The 20,761-nt window shown below is 38.8% G+C and overlaps 1 protein-coding gene across 1 annotated transcript in view; it reads left to right on the top strand.

Moving 5' to 3' along the window:
* The window catches only part of LOC127178622 (glutamate receptor ionotropic, NMDA 2D), a 108,723-nt gene that overhangs the window by 46,702 nt on the left and 41,260 nt on the right, over positions 1-20,761 (top strand). The window contains exons 5-6 of the mRNA XM_051131598.1: positions 2,489-2,817; positions 13,919-14,033. Coding sequence (XP_050987555.1) covers positions 2,489-2,817; positions 13,919-14,033 — 444 coding nt within the window. The remainder of the gene's footprint in view (positions 1-2,488; positions 2,818-13,918; positions 14,034-20,761) is intronic.

The following is a 20,761-nucleotide window of genomic DNA, read 5'->3' as shown; positions in this document are numbered from 1 at the left end:
TTTTTTTCAGAATTCTTTAATGAATATAAAGATCCAAAGATCAGCATTTATCTGAAATAAAAAGCTTCTGTAACATTATACACTATACCATTCTTTTTTTTTTTAATTTATAGAAATTCATATTTTTATTTAGCAAGGATGCTTTAAATTGATCAAAAGTAATGATAAAGACATATAATATATAATGTTACAAAAGATTTCTATTTCAGATAAATGCTGTTATTCTGAACTTCCTATTCATCAGAGAAACCTGAAAAAAAATTCTACTCAGCTGTTTTTAACATAATAATAATAATAAATGTTTTTCTGAGCAGCAAATCAGAATGAATTCTGAAGGATCATGTGACTGGAATAATAATACTAAAAATTCAGCTTTGAAATCACAGGAATAAATCACTTATTATTTTTTTTAAATATTATAGTGTAATAAAATATTATATAACATATATGTTAAAATATATTCAAAAAGAAAACAGTTATTTCAAACAGTACATATATATATATATATAATATGTTTTATATACATTTTATTGCTTTTGCTGTATTTTGGATCAAATAAATTCAGGCTTGGTGAGCAGAAGACACTTCTTTAAAAAAAACATTAAAAAATCTTTTGACTGGTAGTGTATTTAAAAGCACTATAATAATTTATCTTAATCATTTGATTAAATTGTAATGTTTTTAATTATTTAAATAATAAATGTAATTGTGAAGTTGTGATCCCTTCATTTAATTTTAAATAAATTGAATAGATTTTTAATGCTTTTTATTTATTATTTAATATTACATATTAGGAAAAAAATTATGTATGATTTTAATATCAGCTGCTGTATTTATTGGTTATCAACTATAACATAATATACTTAATGGCTTATCATTGTCAGTCAGAATATTAACATTGGTGCCTCCCTAAAAATAATTACATTTGGTACAAAAGGTAATTATAATGCACAGCAAGGTACCCGCAAGCCCTTTAGCTGTGAATATATTTAAAACACGTCATGATCTTATTGCTAAACATTATCAAGTGGTACTTTTCTGCTAAAAGATATAGTCCTTGACAATAAAGCTATGCAGCAAAAATATCTGCTATGGAAACTGCACAGTGATGTGGTGAACTGGTGTTTTTCACTTATTTTGTGAATTTTGGCACGACTGCGACGCAGTGTTGACCAAAAGCCAGGACCAAGAACTATTTTATATTGTAATATACACATTACTATTATTATAGTATTACTCATACAGTGATTTTCAATGTACAGCCCACTCCTGTAGACACATACACACACACACAGAACAGGAACATAATTTCATCACTTAATCTGTCCTGTTCAGGGCTGGTGAGTTTAGATACTCGTTGGAGTTTCTATCTATTTATTCTATCATTCTCTTGTTCTTTTCCCAGTTCTCTAGCCCTCTCTCTCTCTCTCTCTTACAGTCTATCTCTCTTGGGTTTTTTCTCTCTCATGCATTGTAAAGGTGAAATCTTTAGTCCCTCTCTCAGTTTCTGCTTTTTACTGTTCTTTCCTTCCTTTCTCTCTCTCCCTCCCAGACGTGCTAGTTTCCTTTCTTCCTTTATCTTTCTCTCTTTCTCTTTTCATCCATCCAGCATCCGTCTTTCTTCATTAAAGCATGTCTCAGCCCCATTACTCCGAAGCTGCTCCTCTCCTGTAAAATCATTTCTGTCTGTTACTGTATGCCTGGGATAAATCCTAATACATTAGGGCTGCAGCTAAGCTGTTTTGTTAATGTTGGTTAGTTCTTTAATTAGATATTTTAGATATCTTGACCAATATTGCTCTTTAAACAATATGCACATGTCAAATTCCATAATTTACACTGTGCACAGAGTGGTTAAATAATGTAAATCGGTCACGTCTTACAGTTTAAAAGCAGCTGAATAAATAGCATTGACATTTACATACTGTAGTACATCAATCTACAGTAATCAGTTTATGAATTCCTGTAATGAAAGCTTAATTTTTCAGTAATCCCTTTAATGTTAGTTTTCATATATCATTTATTACAGTGTGTCTAGGATTTTAAGTTGCAATCTAAATTCACTGATCCAAGTGATTGCACTCCCTTTCTGCTGTGTTCCATTTAATTGACATGAATGCTCTATGAAGTATCTGAAATTTAATGTCAACAGCGACATTTTAATTGCTCTTTTGATATTGGGACTTTTAGGCTCTGTTTTGTAAAATGGAGATGCTCTCATTATAAAAAAATTAACAGTAAAATGTCTGAACTGTTGGAAGTTCTCCAAGCATATTATGAAGTGGTTTTATAAATAAGTTCCAGGCCTAAAAAGCCAATACCTCTCCTGTCCTCTTTTCCATTCCTCCTTCTCATTCCGCTCATGGTTTCTTCCTCCCTTTTGACCTCTGTGTTCTTGTTTGCACTCTCTTTTGTTTCCTCTCTTGCTCCTGCTCTCTGGTTTTCATCTTGGTCCCCTCTGTCCTCTTTGCCCCTACTCCCACTCTAGGTGCGTTTGTTGTACTGCTCTCAGGAGGAGGCAGAACAGGTGTTCCACGCTGCTTGGGCAGCTGGTCAGGCCGGCGCCTCTCACATATGGTTCGCGGTTGGTCCGGCTCTGTCCGAGCTGGGCCTGACCGGACTACCCAATCGGCTGTTTGCGGTCAGGCCGCAGGGCTGGAGGGATGAGCCCCGCAGACGCATTGCCCGTGGGGTGTCCATTCTTACCCACGGAGCTGTCGCGTTGCGTAAGGACTACGGAGCCACTGGAGGACCGCACTTTGTCACTAACTGTCAGACGGATGGCAACAGAACACAGAGGATTCGCGGCAGAATGAAGTAAGACACACTTCTTTCCTCCAATACAAGATGTGACTTGTTTTGCACAGAGAGATGCAACATGTCTCACACCAAGCAGCACAACACTTTTGGCTATATGAAAGTGACTGAACTTTCACAAAGCATTTAACTTATGTAATGTGCTGTGTTAAGAGAAATTGAATATTTAGTAGGGGGTGGGATTTGATTTTATCAGATTAGATTTCATTGGGCAGAGAAAGAAGGTTGTAACACAATTGGTTAAAGGGATAGTTCACCCAAAAATGAAAATCAGCCCATTGTTTACTCACCCTCCAGGCATTCTAGGTGTATATGACTTCCTTCTTTCATACAAATCCAGTCGGAGGTATATTAAAAATTATCCTCGCACTTCCAAGCTTTAGAATAGCATGGGTCGGTGTTTCTCTTCATTGGTCTAAAACAAGTCCAATAAAGTGCATCCAGTAAAGTGCCTCACATGGCTCCGTGAATAAACTTTTAAAAAATAGTGTATTTATTGGGGGAAAAAAATAATTAAAGAAATAGTTCACCCAAAAATGAAAATTAGCCCATTATTTACTCACCCTCCACAAATCCTAGGTGTATATGATTTCCTTCTTTCCTTCTTTCAAATCTGAGTTATATTAAAAATTATCCTGGCACTTTCAAGCTTTAGAATAGCATAGATGGCTGTTTCTCTTCATTAGTCCAAAACAAGTCCAATAAAGTGCATCCATCCATAACAAAATGTGCCTCACACGGCTCCGGAGAACTGATGCATTTTTGTAAGAAAATATCCATATTTAAAACGTAAAAATCACCTTAATCTAGCTTGCGCCAACAATCGTACACGGAAGCGGATGACGCAGGACGTCGGTGTTGCGCATGCGCCGGTGAGTCTCACACAAACCAACGTTTGTTTACAGGAGCAAAGGAAGCAAAGTTTCCTTACTTTAGCAAAGGAAAACCGGTCTCCTCTTGGTTCATATCAAAATCCTTCGCGTCTGAGTTTGTCACTTCCAAGTGGCGCATGCGCAACACCAACAGAGCTGCTTCTGTGTACGACCAGTCGGCACAAGCTAGATTAAAGTGATTCTTACATTTATTTTATATTTTTCTTACAAAAATGCATATGCATAAAATGCATTTTACTAGATTCCATTTTTTCCCCCCCATTTTATTTTTTCTAGACTCTGTTTTAATGGTTATTAATCAAAATAATATTCAAAAAGCATCTCCAATTAATTGGAATAATGAAATGTTCACAATTTCACAGCAACTTATTTAAAGTTTAACAAAAATTTTATATTTAAGGCCCTATGAAATGTGTGGGTTTTTTTCTCAATTTTAGTTTTATTTTGAAAAAATTCTGTGTTTTCCATTAATTTCCTGTATTCCATTTTAACGATTTTATTACATATTTATAATCAAAAATCAAAATTAACTGATTTTATAAAGCAAATATATTTTTTTTTTATTTTTTATTTTATTATTATTTTTAGTATTATAATTTTTATTTTATTCATTTAATTTTTTCCAGAAATACTGTGTTGTGTACTTACATTTTTTGGTAAATAAATTCAGGTAAATCATTTTCTCGTAAATATTCCTTTAATATAAAATTAATGTTTTAATAATAATTTTATTGTTAGTAGTAGTACTGTCATTGCATTAAATAATACAAATTTTGTCACAGTTTCTTCAAGTTAAACTAAGCTTTTATTTTGAACTTTCCATTTTTATGACTAGATTCCGTGATTCCATCTGCATCTGCCATGGAATCATGATAATCATAGGGCCCTATGTAACATTAAAGACATTAACAAAAATATTATATCAAATAAATACTATTGATATTTAGACATTTCTAAGAATCAACTGTTTCCCATATTGATAATAATAAGAAATCTTGAGCAGCAAATCAGCATATTAGAATGATTTCTGAAGGGTCATGTGACTGGAGTAATGACTGCTGAAGCTTTGCCTTTGCAGAAATAAATTACATTTTAAAATATAAGTAAATAGAAAATAGTTGTTTTAAAATTGGAATAATATATTTTAAAATATTACTGTTTTTTACTGTATTTTTGATCAAATATATGCAGCCTTCTTTTAAATTTTTTTTGTATAATATTACAAAACGTAATAATGCTACAGAATATTATAAAAGAAAGATTCTAAAAACCAGCATTTTTGTGCACTAATGTATTGTGGACTATATAACCAATGACATATATTTAAAAAATTTAATTTTAATTTCATGTTAACTACGGAGTAGCATAGTAGTTAGAGCTGCCATACAAGAAATGGATTTAGATGTTTTCACAGGAGCAAATTAAATAATTAACCAAATAATTAAGTCATCTTTGTCCATGGTGCAATCAGAGTATTTAAATTGAGTAATTATGATTCATTTCCACACAAACACGCCTCCTTTCTATGTAAATTAGGCTCATTGTACTGTAAATTGGGCTTTATTCACAATAAAATGAAAGCAGGTGACAAATGAATCTTTATATGAAAGGGATGTTTGTGCGCACTCTCTAGCGATCATGACAGCAGTAAATCAGCTGATTATTATCAAATGATGGAGAAGAGTGTTATAACCGGGCATTTATCCAGATTCACCTGTAGTAAAGTGCACTTTCTGTGCACTTTTCCTGAGATTATTTAGCTGTCTGGATATCTATGGGACTGTACTGTACATGCTCACAGCTTTTGTGAATGTGCATTCATGATGTTGCCTGCGTAATTCATTGAGCGAATCAAGTGCTAAACCAGCACATGCTTTCAGCGTAGATTAAAAGTGTATTATGCTGATCTTGAATATCTTAAAAAAGCCCTCTATTTATGTTCACCCTGAGAACTGTGTTTAAAGCTCATTTCATTTGGCATTAACCTTCAACTTTTCTGCTTTGTTGCATTTATAGTAAGTCTATTTATCCGTAATGACACACTCTAATGAGAGTGAAAGTGCTGCACCTTTGGGGCATAAACGTCCTTTACTCCCCCACCACAGGGACTGTAGTGGGAGGCGTTCAACATGCCCCTCTATTTAAGAAGACAACATGGGTGGGAGGGGATAAACAATAGCAGCAGGCCTAAACGCTGTGTCTACCCTGAAAGCAAGCAATGCAGCAAAACTAAAAGAGGCCCATTAGAATCAACAAGCATGTGCCAGTTTCATTTATTATAATTAGAAGATTATGCACTTATTTTTAACACAAGAGCAGACTGGGCTGTTTTTAACTTCCATTATCAGCTGCTTCTAGTTATGTTAAGTTAGCTAGTCCATTATGTTGCTCCATGTTGCAAACTGGTATGTTATCATATTATTTTAATTCGAGATGCACAGTATTATCAGAACATTAGCGGCATCAGCTGATTTGAAAAAATGATCCGAATAAGACGAATAGCTCACATTCGCTCAGGGTGTCCTAGCGATAGTAACTAGCGTGTGCTGTAGCAACAGCGGGAGGGTCCCCGAGTCTTAAAGAGGAAGTCCACTTTCAGAACAACAATTTACAAATAATTTACTCACCTCCTTGTCAACCAAGATGTTCATGTCTTTCTGTCTTCAGTTGTAAAGAAATTATTATTATTAAAAATTATTATAATTAGAAATTATAATCAAAGGGCTCTAAATGATCCCAGCCGAGGAAGAAGGGTCTTATCTAGAGAAACGATCTGTCTTTTTTTTTTTTTTTTTTCGAAAAAAAAAAAAAAAAATTTGTATACTTTTTAAGCACAAAAGCTCACGTAGCACAGGCTCTAGGATGCGCGTCCATGATGCTACGAATTAGTGATGGGTTGTTCTTGAACGATTTGTTCATTTCGAACGAATCTTTAATGTGACTCGGAAGAATGAGTCGTTTTGGGGAGTGATTCGTTCAGTCGCGCATGCGCAACATCCTGTTAGGTTCTGTACTGGAATTAGTTCACCTGTTTCGAGTCTTCGGGTTTTTCGAGTCATTCGTTCATCTTATGCGGCTGTCACGTGATGAACGAACGACTCAAACCCGAAAACTTGTCAGATTAGATGTAAAGTGAGCTAATCGTAGACTAAAGACAAGTAAAAAATGAATGAATCTTTTCTGTTTCTTACAGCATTATAGTTTTGTCTTGTTTGTAGTGTGATCAATGTTTGTGTAAGCAGTAGATGTGTTAGGGAAGTAACACATAACATTTTAATTATATTTTGCCAAAATGAACGAAATGAACGAAACAACTCAAGATTCGTTCATTTTGCTTAACGAGACTCAAAGGTCCAAGTTGTTAAAATGATCCGAACTTCCCATCACTACTACGTTTCATGTCTAAGTTCATCGCCTGTGTAGAGAATGGCAAAAAAACTCCATCTTATTTTCTCCTACAACTTCAGAATCGTCCGACATCGTTGTACCTTTTTGTTTGTAAACAGCGTTTGACTTACTTGCACTTTCCTAGTCTTTGTGCGTTTTCTTGCAATTGTGAGTTTATATCTTGCAATTCAGATTTTTTTTTCTCAGAATTGTGAGATATAAACTCGCAACTGCAAGAGAAAACGTCAGCATTGCATGATATGAACTTGCAATTGTGGGTTATAAAGTCAGAATTGCAAGATATAAACTCGCAAATCTGACTTTTTTTCTTAAAATTGCGTGATATAATTTTTTTAAACATTGCAAGTAAAAAAGTCAGTATTGCATGATATAAACCTGCAGTTCTAAGAAATAAAGTCTGACTTGTAAGACAAAAACTTCCAGTTACAAGGTATAAAATCAGTATTGCGTGATATAAACTCGCAATTCTGAAAAATAACTTTTTTACGATTTAAATCTTGCAATGCTGACTTAACACGCAATCGCATGTTAAATCAGAATTGTGAGATATAAACTCACAATTCCGAGAACATATCAGTCTTTTTTTCCCATCAAAATTGGACTTTATAACTTTCAACTGCTCAATTCTGCCTTTTTTCTCACAATTCTGATTTTTTTTTAGAATTATGAGAAAAGTCAGAATTGCAGGTTTTTATCTCGCAATTGTGAGTTTATATCATGCAATTCTGAGAAAAAAGTTACATCTCGCAATTATGACTATAACTTACAATTGTGAGTTTATATCTAGCAATTGAGATTTTATAATTCACAACTGTGAGTTTATATTTCACAAATCTGAGAATGGCAATTATTGTATGGCAGCTCTAACTACTATGCTACTCCATAGTTAACATGAAATTAAAATGAAGTTTTTAAATAAATCATTGGTTATTTAGTCCACAATACATTAGTGCACAAAAATGTTGGCTTTTAGAATCTTTCTTTTAAAATATTCTGCAGCATTATTACATTTTGTAACATTATACAATATTTTTGTAACGAAGGCGCTGAGGCGGCGTTAGAATCCATATGCAGAGGTTTATTGTACAAAGCAGCAAACATACACGTAAAACCAGGCAATGGGTCGTTAACCAGAAAGCAGTCCACTCTTTCGACAGTCCAAGGGTAATCCGTAAATCGTAGTGAGAAAGCCAGGCAATAAGGTCAAACCTTGATATCAGTCCACACAGTTCAACAATCCAGAAAGGGTAATCCAAGAAATCGGTAGTCAGAAAACGAGGCAGAATCATACACGTGCAAACAAATCAGAGTAATCAGAAAACGCTTGGTAAGGCAGGTAAACTGGCAATACTTCGCAATGTGTGAGCACATGGTGAGTCCTTAAATACTGCCAAACAGGAAGTAGCAGTAGAAGCAGCAGAGGGAGCGCGCAGTCAGTATTCGGGTGATGGCTCCCTCTGCTGGCTTGGCATTACAGAACCCCTCCCTCTAGGAGCGACTCCTGGAGCTCGACGAGGACGTCCCCGTGGTCGTGGTGCTGGACGGTCGGGTCTGGCTCGGTGGAATTCCTCTATGAGAGACGGATCCAGAATGTCGCTGGCGGCTACCCATGACCTCTCCTCAGGTCCATAGCCCTCCCAGTCCACCAAATATTGGAGCTGACCCCCTCTACTCCGAGAGTCCAGCAACTCCTTCACCTGATATGCAGGCAAGCCGTCCACTTCCAGGGGTGGCGGCGGTTCTGGGGCCATCTGGCCGGGGTCAGCCTCCGGGTGGACCGGTTTGAGGAGCGATACATGGAAGGAGGGAGAGATACGGTAGTTAGGAGGAAGCTCAAGCTGGTATGTAACTTCATTAATTCGTTTAAGAATTTTAAATGGGCCTACATACCTTGGGCTGAGCTTCCTGCTGGGCAGCCGCAGCTTGATGTCCCGTGTAGAGAGCCAGACCCGCTGTCCAGGTTGGTAGGGAGGGTGTGGCAGGCGGCGTCTGTTGGCCTGAATCTCCTGATTCCTTACAGCCCGCTGGAGACGCACATGGGCACTGTCCCACACCCTCTCGCTACGCTTAATCCAGTCATCGACTGCCGGCACTGAAGACGGTTCACCTGACCACGGGAACATCGGCGGCTGAAACCCCAGGACACACTGAAAGGGGGTGAGGCCTGTAGAGGAATGGGTGAGTGAATTTTGGGCATATTCAGCCCAGGGGAGAAACTCGGACCATCTGTGTTGCTCACGACTGCAATAGGTGCGAAGATATCGACCGATCTCCTGATTTAATCTCTCCACCTGGCCATTACTCTGAGGATGGTAACCTGAGGTGAGACTGACATTAATGTCGAGTTGCTTGCAGAAGGCTTTCCAGACTTGGGATGTGAACTGAGTTCCTCTGTCGCTTACAATGTCCTCAGGTAAGCCATAGACACGGAAGACATGGTGGAAGAGGGCTAAGGCAGTTTCCATGGCTGTGGGGAGACCTTTCAAAGGAATTAAACGGCAGGATTTGGAAAAACGATCGATGATTACCAGTATGGCTGTGAACTCCTGGGAAGGTGGCAGGTCAGTGACGAAATCGATTGATAGATGGGACCAGGGCGTTGTGGAATAGGTAAGGGCTGGAGTAGACCTGACGGTAGTTCCTTGGGGGTCTTAGATTGAGCACAGATCTGGCAGGATTTGACATAGGTAGCGGTGTCTTTGGTCATGGATGGCCACCAGAATGAGTTCTTTAGGAGATGTAGAGTTCGTGATATACCTGGGTGGCCAGCACTGAGAGAGGTGTGGACCCATTGGAGTACTTGGTGACGCATTTCTTGAGGTACGTAGTGCTTATTAGGTGGACATTGTGGTGGTGGTGGATCTTGATCGTGTCTGCGTTGGATTTCCTCCATGATATCCCATGAGACAGGGGCCAGAATGATGGTGGGTGGAAGGATGGGTTCCGGTGGATGAGTGTCTAGATGAGGATCATGTTGCCGGGAGAGAGCATCTGCCTTGCTATTTTTGCTGCCTGGTCGGTAAGTGACTGTGAAGTTAAACCGGGTGAAAAAGAGAGCCCATCGAGCCTGGCGTGGATTTAGTCTCTTTGCACCTTTGATATACTCAAGGTTCTTGTGGTCTGTGATTACTTGGAAGGGATGACGAGCGCCCTCCAGCCAGTGTCGCCACTCTTCGATAGCTGCTTTCATGGACAACAGCTCCTTGTTTCCAACGTCGTAATTTCGTTCGGCACTGGTGAGTTTTCTGGAGTAGAAGGCGCAAGGATGGAGTTTGCCTGGTTGACCATGACGTTGAGAGAGAATGGCTCCAATTCCACAGTCCGATGCATCCACCTCCACGACAAACGGTAATTCGGGATTGGGGTGCTTCAGAATAGGGGCTGACGTGAAACTTGTCTTGAGTGCGGAAAACGCTCGATCTGCCTCCTCTGTCCAACAGAGTTTCTTGGGTTTGTTCTTTAACAGTGAGGTAAGAGGAGCAGCTATGGTGCTATAATTACGTATGAATCGTCGGTAGAAATTTGCGAAGCCCAGAAATCTCTGAAGCTCCTTAATGGTTGAGGGTTGAGGCCAACCTGTGACTGCCTGAATCTTCGTGGGATCCATCTTGACCCCCTGGTGACTGACCTCATAGCCCAGGAAGGATGTCTGGTGGACGTGGAATTCACATTTCTCTGCCTTGACATACAATTGGTTATCCAGTAGACGGGATAAGACTGCATGCACGTGAGTGATGTGTTCTGTCTCTGACTTGGAGTAAATCAGGATATCGTCAATGTAGGCGATTACAAACTTGTTCATGAAGTCCTTCAGAATTTCATTTATGAATGACTGAAATACAGCTGGGGCGTTGGCTAACCCATACGGCATCACCTGATATTCGTAGTGCCCCCTAGTGGTGAGAAATGCAGTCTTCCATTCATCTCCTTCCTTGATCCTGATGAGGTTATATGCACTTCGTAAGTCAAGTTTGGTGTAAATGGTGGCTTCCCGCAGTTGTTCTAGAGCCGGGGGTACAAGAGGCAATGGGTAACGGAACTTCATTGTGACGTTGTTGAGTCCACGGTAATCGATGCACGGCCTCAGACCTCCATCCTTCTTGGCTACGAAGAAGAAGCCTGCTGCTGCGGGGGATGTTGATGCACGGATGAAACCTGATTCTAGTGCTTCCTCAATGTACTCCTCCATAGCCTGGTCCTCCATTCTAGACAACGGGTACACCTTACTCTTAGGTGGCATGGCGTTCGGCAGCAGGTCAATGGTACAGTCCCATGGCCGGTGTGGAGGGAGTAAGGTAGCCTTGGTTTTAATGAAAACTTCTGATAGATCTTGATACTGCTCAGGAATGGAGATTTTTACCTTCGTGTCTGGACTTTCAATGCTTGTGGTGAGACAGGGTTGTGGTTGAGCAGGAAGACAGTTCCTTAAACAGAAATGTGACCAGTGAGTTAATTCCCCTTGATTCCACGAGATGGCAGGATCATGGATGGAGAGCCAGGGGAATCCGAGGATAATCTCGTACTTGGGTGAATCAACCACATACAGGGTAATGTTCTCCTGATGAAGTAATCCAACCTGCAGTTTCACTGTCTTGGTTTGATGGTGGATGCCGTGGTCGATGAGAGTATCATTGATGGCTTTGATTCGAATGGGCGGGATGCATGGTTGAGTTGGAATGTTGAATTTTTCTACGATGTCCTTATTGATGATGTTCAACGCAGCCCCAGAGTCAATCATCGCTGTCAGATCGAGAGAGAGGGTATCAGTTCTTATGGTAACCGGCAGTGTCAAAGATTTGTATTGTAATATGGAGAGGTTTTGGATATTTACCTTTGAGGAGGTCTTCCCACAGCCATGGAAACTGCCTTAGCCCTCTTCCACCATGTCTTCCGTGTCTATGGCTTACCTGAGGACATTGTAAGCGACAGAGGAACTCAGTTCACATCCCAAGTCTGGAAAGCCTTCTGCAAGCAACTCGACATTAATGTCAGTCTCACCTCAGGTTACCATCCTCAGAGTAATCAGAAAACGCTTGGTAAGGCAGGTAAACTGGCAATACTTCGCAATGTGTGAGCATTGTCCTTAAATACTGCCAAACAGGAAGTAGCAGTAGAAGCAGCAGAGGGAGCGCGCAGTCAGTATTCGGGTGATGGCTCCCTCTGCTGACTTGGCATTACAATTTTTTTAAAGGCTGCATTTATTTGATCAAAAATACAGTAAAAAACAGTAATATTCTAAAATATATTATTCCAATTTTAAAATAACTATTTTCTATTTAGTTATATTTTAAAATGTAATTTATTTCTGCCAAGGCAAAGCTTCAGCAGTCATTACACATGAAATCATTCTAATATGCTGATTTTCTGCTCAGGATTTCTTATTATTATCAATATTGGAAACAGTTGCTTTGCTTGATACTTCTGTGGAAACTGATCTCAGAATTGTGAGATAAAATGTCACAATAACCTTTATTTATTTATTTTGTTTATTCAGTGGCAGAAATGGGCTTCCATAGGAGAGATTTGGTGTTGTTAAAAAAAAAAAAGGGAATATATATCAATGTTAGCTATCGGCCAAAATTATTTAAAAAATGTCGGCATATCGGATATCGTCAAAAATGTAATATCATGCATTCCTGTTTTTAATGTATTATCGTAATCATAAACACTGGTTATATTGCAAAATAGTTTTTGGTTTATTGTTTATTGCTTTATTATTAGTTATATACCTGTAGTGGTCAATCAATCTTGCTGATACACAGGAAATATCTCTACGTTATTTTTTTTTATATATATATTGTCATGACGTGAAGCTTTATTTACAAAATCGTCCCCTTAATGTAGGTAGTATTTTGTCATTAAATGTTCATTAATGTGATAAAAATGGCATTTAAGTGCAAAAAACGTTATATCCATGACATCATGAACTATGAAGAGATTCTTTGAAACAGTCAGCGTTATTGTAGTCTCATCATATTTTCATTAGCAGTATGTTTAAAATGTGTAATTATCATCACCGCATTTTCATTTCCATTTCATCTTCGTTATCGCTGGTAAAAGAAATTTAATAAACAGTTTCAACAATAATTTTGATGAGAAAACAACTGGCTGCCAGTCATGAAACTAAATTTACAACAGCCTGAACTTTAAAAAAAAAAAGTGTTAGCCAGCTTTAATAGCGTATTTTACACATTGTAGCGAGAAATTACATGGACTCACTGAGCAGAAACTCTCAACGTAACACCCATCAGTGTGACTCACACTCATTACACATCAGAAGAGGATTGATGGGGAAAAGAGATTCACCTGTTTAGTGCTGCTGATGTAATTACGCTTTGCTAAATAGGCTTATACATAATGGTTGTGCATGTATTTATCACAGAGATCTCTGCAGGAGTGCTGTGCGGAATATTCACAAAAGGAGAGGAAACTTCACTCCCTCATACTTGTTCACCCAGTCAGATTTTTAAATGTGCAGCCTTCATTTTGCCAAAAGCATATTGGATTTAAGATAAAACGATTCATTTGAAGCAGTCACAAAGAATGTCACATTTAGGCGCTGTTCGGGGTATTTTACTGGTTTAGATTAAATGCTCGAAATAGAGTGACTGCCTCCTTTGATTCCATTGCTGAAGGAAATAAAATGGTTACCTTCACCACAGTCTCGCAATCTGACCTAATTAGGATGTTTGTGAAGTGCTCGGTGAGAGATTTCCTCTTTGACGTGTCCTCAGAGTCTTCCATACTAATTCTTTCTGGGTCTCTTCCATCTCAACAGCTCTGTTCTCTCCGCTTTGCAGGTATTTCAGTAACATCACCCTCGGTGGGCGGGACTATTCCTTCAATAACGAGGGCTACCTGGCCAATCCCTTTCTGGATGTCATCTCCTACACGCCTGGGAGTGGCTGGGAAGACGTAAGAACTAATCAGAATTCTATTTCTGTTCGTTCTTGTGTAACCGCTGTTATGGATTGGTAATGTCCAGGATGAAAAGCAGCATTGCAGTAGCCATGCTGAGCACTGCAGTAGCAATGCGCTGGAATGCATTTTGAAAGGAGATCACACATCATTCGGGACCGGCCGCTTTTCGTGCGCTGTTAATTACGCATATGAACGATTGCATTACACATTGCGATTTAAAGGTAGCGACAGCCCGTTGCTTTAATAAAAGGTGCGATTTACTTCATCGTAATGATGTACTTGCTGTCTAAGAGCTGCGAGCCTAATGTTCCAGGATGTAGCAGTAAGACGTATAGATTGAAAGCAGTTTTAAAATGATATACAACTTGACACTACACTAATTTCGAAAACCATTTCCCATGACAGTTCACAGCAGAAAAAACCCATTACAATTAACTCTGAACAATGCATCACATTGTGCAGCAGAGAGAACGGTTTGGTGTTGACGGTGCACTTCTGCCGTACCGCACAGAACCGTTAAATCCTCATTGATATAAACATATAATTAGGGTTTCAAGAGGACGTACATAATGTACAATTAGCTCCTGTTTACATTTGGCCCTGTTATCTGCACACATACATGATACCCACAGTGTGTTATTAAGATTAGCAGTGCTTTCCTACATTATTAGCTTGTGACTTTATTATTATGCGAAGAACAGTAACCGAAAAATGATTAATTGTGAAATGTTTTTAGAGAGCGGATTTGATTTCACTCTCTTTCCCCTCTCCCCCTTCCTTCGCTAGTTACGTTTGTGTTAAGTGTGTCTGAGCGGAGAAGGAATAAATAAATAAATGAATAAAAACTCCCTTAAATTTATTGGCTTCTCGTATATCAGCGTATCGTAGGTGCCACATGGGACGTTGCGGCTCTACGTTTCTCCCGCAGAGCGCTGCTGTCGTGAGACAAAATAACTGATCCCAAACCCAGCTGAGTAAATATAGCCGGGGAGAATGTCATATACATGAAGGTGCCACTCAAACCGATGCCTTAAAACAGAATTATTAATATTTAGATGCCACAAAGACAAGCGTAGAGACTGAAAATTGTAATCCCTGGCAGCACTTGTGTTCTCCACCTCTACAATCTGTTAACAGAGAAAATGACAGCGGATTATGTACTTGGGAGAAATTCTAATTCCTTCGGGCAAAATTCACTGACATTGAACCATAAGAGCAAAGTTTCATGTTAGAGTGGGGGTTATTTTTTGCTGATTTCTTGTCACAGACCATACACACTACACTCTTAAAAATAAAGGTTCTTCATTGGCATCAATGGTTCTGTGGAGAACCTTGAACATCCATGGAACCTTTCAAATGCAGAAAAGGTTCTTTATAGTCCAAAAAGTTTCTTTAGATTTAATGTTAATTTCGTCAACCAAAACTATGACGAAATAATGTACGTTGATTTTTTTTCTTTTTTTTTTTTTTTTTACCATGACTAAGACGAGGCGACAGTAAGGTCAATAAACGAAAACTGACTACACTGTAAAAACACAATTTGTTAAGTCAGCTTAAAATAATTTGTTACCCTGGCTGCCTTAAAATTTTAAGTTCAGTCAACTCAAATAAGTTTAGTCAACTTGAAATGTTAAGTTGTACTAAGTGACAACTTGAATATTTGAGTTGACTTAACAAAAATTTTTCGAAAAAGTCGAATCAACTCAAATATCTAAGTTGTCACTTAGTACAACTTAACATTTCAGGTTGACTAAACTGTTTTTGAGTTGACTGAACTTAAAATTTTAAGGCAGCCAGGTAACAAATTATTTTAAGTTGACTCAACAAATTATTTTTTACAGTGTGCAGTTTTGTTGACAAAAAAGGACGAGACCAAAATGCATTTAAAAAAATTAAAACTTTACCAAAAACCTCTCTTTATTTTCTTCAAAGAAAATGAGACAAAAATCTGACAACCATCCGACGATGATCTGAAAACACAGACAAACAAGCTGGAGTTTAGTTATCTAAATGACAGCCGCTCTGTGTTCTGTCATGAGATCTCGACTATATTTTTTGCGATTGTGGTTGCTGAATAAATGCACTTACTCAACCGCTGTTGTTTTAATAGAAAAACATAGGCTATTGCAATTTGGAATTAGTGGAATTACTATTAGGAATATTATAATATTTTTTGTTTGTTTTACCAGTTTTCATAATGTACACAGAGAGAGTTTTTGGTATTAATTTATGTAATAAAAAGCCCATAATAAATCAGTACACAAGATGAGGTAAAATAAACCATGTGGATGAGTCCACATACACTGTAAAAAACAATATGTTGAGTCAACTTAAAATAATTTGTTACCACGCTGCCTTAAAAATTTGAGTTAAGTCAACTTGAAATGTTAAGTTGTACTTAGTGACAACCTAGATATTTGAGTTGATTCAACTTAAAATGTTAATGCAGCTGGGTTACAAATGTGGCTTTTAAGTTTAACAAACTAAATTTTTAGTTTAGTCAACTCAAATATCTAAACTGTCACTTAGTACAACTTAAAGTTGACTAAACTTATTTGAGTTGACTTATGAATGAAATACGAATGAAACACGGACCAAATACTTCTAAACGAACCAAAAACAGGAAGTAATGACAAGATGCGACGCTATGCAACATTATTTTATGAAGGGAACAAGCGGTGTATCCAAAACAAAATGAGCAGAGGGCAAACGCTGAGCAACAAGGAGGTAAAGTGCTTTTTATTAGCTCCTTGTGAGTTCACAGGTGGTGAAAATAAAATCATATACATGAAACAATGAGCACGCTTAGTCCAATAGGCGGCATTAGGTGTATTCGACTAAAAGCGGTGATGAACAGGCCAATCAGTGAATGGATACTTTGATATCATTCACCTGCATTGCCGCTTTAAGGCGAACGCACCTTTTCCTTTTGTTGGCAGTGTTCGGTGAGTTCCGGCACAAAATATTCGTCATTCTACCCGACCAGTCAGGTTGTGAACGCATCACTATGCCTTTAGGTTCAGTATCTTTAGGTTCACTTTCAGAAATGCCCTTTTGGAACCTTTATTTTTAAGAGTGTATAGCTTAAAATCAATGCTTTTCAGGTGAATTCTCATGACTCAGACCAATGATTGTGGTTCGAACGGCAGCACGTTTCTGTCGAGCGTCAGGCTCACGCTTGCTGGCTCCGGTAGGAGAGTGAGAGGATGCACAGGGATTGTGTTGCCCAGGGCGTCTTGAAAGGTCGAGTGTTGATCGTTTGTTCTGTTGATGTTCTTGTGTAGGCTTTGTTTAGGTGCCAGCGAATGACTTCCTCCTCGCTGTCTGTTCTACATTTAGTCCATTCTGAATCAGGCCAGCCTTTCATTTCCGTAAAATCTTTCTTTTCTCTTGTATTAAAGAGATCGTTAAACCAAAAATAGTATTCTGTCATCATATACTCTCATGCCGTTCCAAACCCAAATGATTTTCTTTCTTCAGTCGATCATAAAAGGAGATGCCAGACAGTACGTTAATGATGCTCTTTTCTACACAATGAAAGTGAATGGTGACTACTGGGGCTGTCAAGCTGCAAAAATTAAAAAAAAAAAAAAAACTATAAAAGTGTCATGAAAGAGGTCCATGTAATGCTATATTTAAAGACTTCTGAAATCTTATGCTAGCTCAACCCGTTTTCATGAGAAAATGTAACTATGTGTTTAAATACTTAAACAGTAACCACTGTAGCACGAAAGAAGAGTACACTTACAATTATGGAGGCTTACAGCTGTCAGAAAATAGTAGGAAGTGTAGAAGCCCTTGCTTTGAATGACTTCAGCACATCTGTGGCTGGAGGACATCACTAGTTTCTCACATTGTGCTAGTGTGATCTTGGTCCACTCTTCTTCCACTCTCTTCCACAGTTCGGTGGGTTTCTTAGCCATAACTTTGTCACCAAGGATTTTCAAGATTTTCATTTGAGTTTATGTGAGGACTCTGGGCTGGCCATTTCATTATTTCAGTGTTCTCAGCTTCAAGAAACTGCTTTATCTGTTTTGCTGTGTGATGGGGGCATTGTCTTGCATGAAATTGCACACTGATTGGGAGCTGCATGTTGCTGAAGGAGGTTCTGATGAACATTTGCATTCACCCTGCCATGTATCTGCATAAGAGGCCCAACTCCTGTTGCAGAAAACATCCCACAAACCATGACACTTCAGCTTTCACCTTTCACTGACTTCTTTATGCACTTGGACCTCAGTCTTTCCCTAGTTTGACACCAAACATAATGTTACCCATCAGACCCAAAACTTTCTCTCATGACTAAAGTGTACTTTGGACTAGTTCTTTTCTATCTACACAGCATGCTTCTCAGCAAAGATGAGCTTAGCCTTTTGATTCTTTCTGCTGATGAGAGGCTTGGTCACTGCGTAGTGCACTTTCAGTCTGACTTTTCTTAAATATGCTGACACAGATATTTACCATGATCAGTACTGAACTGGCAAGCAATTCCAGCTGCAGTGCTGAACCGATTCCCCATTGATATTCCCTGCATTATCCTGTCTTCTCGTCCAATTGTCTTGTCTAGATGACCAGCCTTTTTGAGGATATGGTGAATTAGTGTCATTGTAAACCTGCAATATTCAAGAAATCACAGATTTGGAATGACCGGTTTCCCTGACAGAGACTGAAAGGGTCATCCCTTTTGGCCTTCATCTGGACAACCTCCTTTCGCAGGATTTCAGTCACCTTAAAGCAGCCCGCCATATTAAATTCTCTATGAAAATTAGAGGAATGCTGCCAGTTAAATAGGGTTTGTAATATAATTAAGTTAATTAGCACCAGGTGCCAAATTAACACCAATAATTTGGAGGTATTTGTAAGTGTTCTCTAATTCTCAAGTTATTTTTTAATTATCTCATTTAAGTTTTTTATACTGTGCTTCAGAATACATTTAATTTATAAAATATGCTAAAAAAAAAACTCTGCCCTTATGCTCCTGTTAGGATAGCTTCAAATATGACTAAGTAGTGACCTTGAAATTTAGTCAATTGTAGGTTGTTCTTTCATTTTGATCTCCACTGAAATGCTATGAGGATAGCTTTTCGTGGGGAACAGACTGAAATATATTTTGAAATATATTTTATGTATTAACATTGCTATTTGTAAATCATAAAAATCCATAAAAAATATATATTTTATTATTATTGTTATTTTTAAATATATGACTACTACTTCAGGTTTTAAAACGGCATTAGTAAATTTTGAGAGATTTTATTTTTCTATTCCTTTAAAACTTTCTGGCTTTTTGTTTGGGGGAAGAGGGTTGGGGAGGGGGGTAAATGTAATGGCACACTCCATAAAAGACGGTATTTTGTCGATTTTGAAATCTGTGCACGGAATAACTCCTAAAAACCCATCAAGCGGTGCAACAGTCTGTTAAGGGTTGCATGGTGCTAGTTCTGACTTTGGCGCCTTCGTCTCATTTGCAGATATGTTCTGGAGAAAAATGCTGTTAGAGACATCTGGATGCTTTTGTATTTCATAGTCACGGAGTCTTTGTCATTCACATAAAATATTTAATGGGCCTCCATAATGTACATTTAAAAGGCTTCCACGCTGACTATAGGAGGTTTTCAATTTCCATTTGTTTTAGGAGGGCGCTCTATTAAAACGCCACGCTCGCCGTCTTTGTCTTCGCTCCGTTTTGTCTCTGGTTCTCGTAAATGCATTCCGTCTAACACGTAGAGTAGACAATGGCTGTGGATGACTCAACTTCCAGAAGCCCGTCGTGCACAAGGCACTTCATGTGACGGCTTCCACACGCAGCATTTAAAGCGTTTTAACAAACTAACTGCTACAGCGCTTTTGATCCCATTTGTCCACGCTGTTTTCACAAATCGATACATATCAGGGGGGAGACGTTTAAGAAATGAAATGCCAAGCACATTTCTCCAAACCCTCTTTGTACCTGTCAGGATGTGTCCATGTGTGTTTATGCCGTGTAAATCTGCTAGTGGATTTGTAAGGATCGCGCTGGGGTAAAAGCGACTCGTTTTATCCTCCTCTCACAGGGACGTTCAGAGGGACGCGGGTGTCATGGCAGCATGTTTGTGTTTCACCCTGTGAAAGCATTATCCGTTCCCAGGGGAGGCGGTGTTTGATCAGGCCCCTGCTCTACCTCTGCCTGCATGAGGCTCTGCCCCCTCAGCTTGGGCCCAGATCTCTGCTACTCCGACTCTTTGTTATGCACCGCAGGATCTCTGGTTCTCCACACATGCTCCAACACTCCTATTTCGGTCGTTTTGTCGGCCCACATTCCGACGTCGAAAGGAGTTAAGACGTCTAGCTGCCGCTGACATGGATCGGCCCTGAGAACTCGCTGCATTTTGGAGGTGGAAGAGAGCAAGAAAGATTCAGGGGGGAAGGAGAAAGATCAGAGAAGGGAGAGGGAGAAGAGAAACCCAAAAGCACGTTCAAACACATTAAAGAGTATTATAAGGACATGACACTAAACACTGTGCATCATTAGCATTTCTATCCCTCAAGCAGCAGCAAAAAGCCACTCGGATCCCACACAGTCCTACCTTGCCTGGCTGTGCTACTTTGTGACACGCCATGCATATTTTATGAAGCTGTTCAGACATCCTTAATACAAGACGGTGTCACCTGTTGAGATGTGTGGCTGGATTTCTATCCGTGGCGGATTCTGGGCTGACGCTGTCTGTCAGAGGCAGACACGA

The sequence above is a fragment of the Labeo rohita genome, chromosome 16 (assembly GCF_022985175.1).
Source record: "Labeo rohita strain BAU-BD-2019 chromosome 16, IGBB_LRoh.1.0, whole genome shotgun sequence".
Lineage (NCBI taxonomy): Eukaryota > Metazoa > Chordata > Actinopteri > Cypriniformes > Cyprinidae > Labeo > Labeo rohita.
The sequence above is the reverse complement of the archived record's forward strand: the minus strand, read 5'-3'. Positions and strand labels throughout refer to the sequence as shown.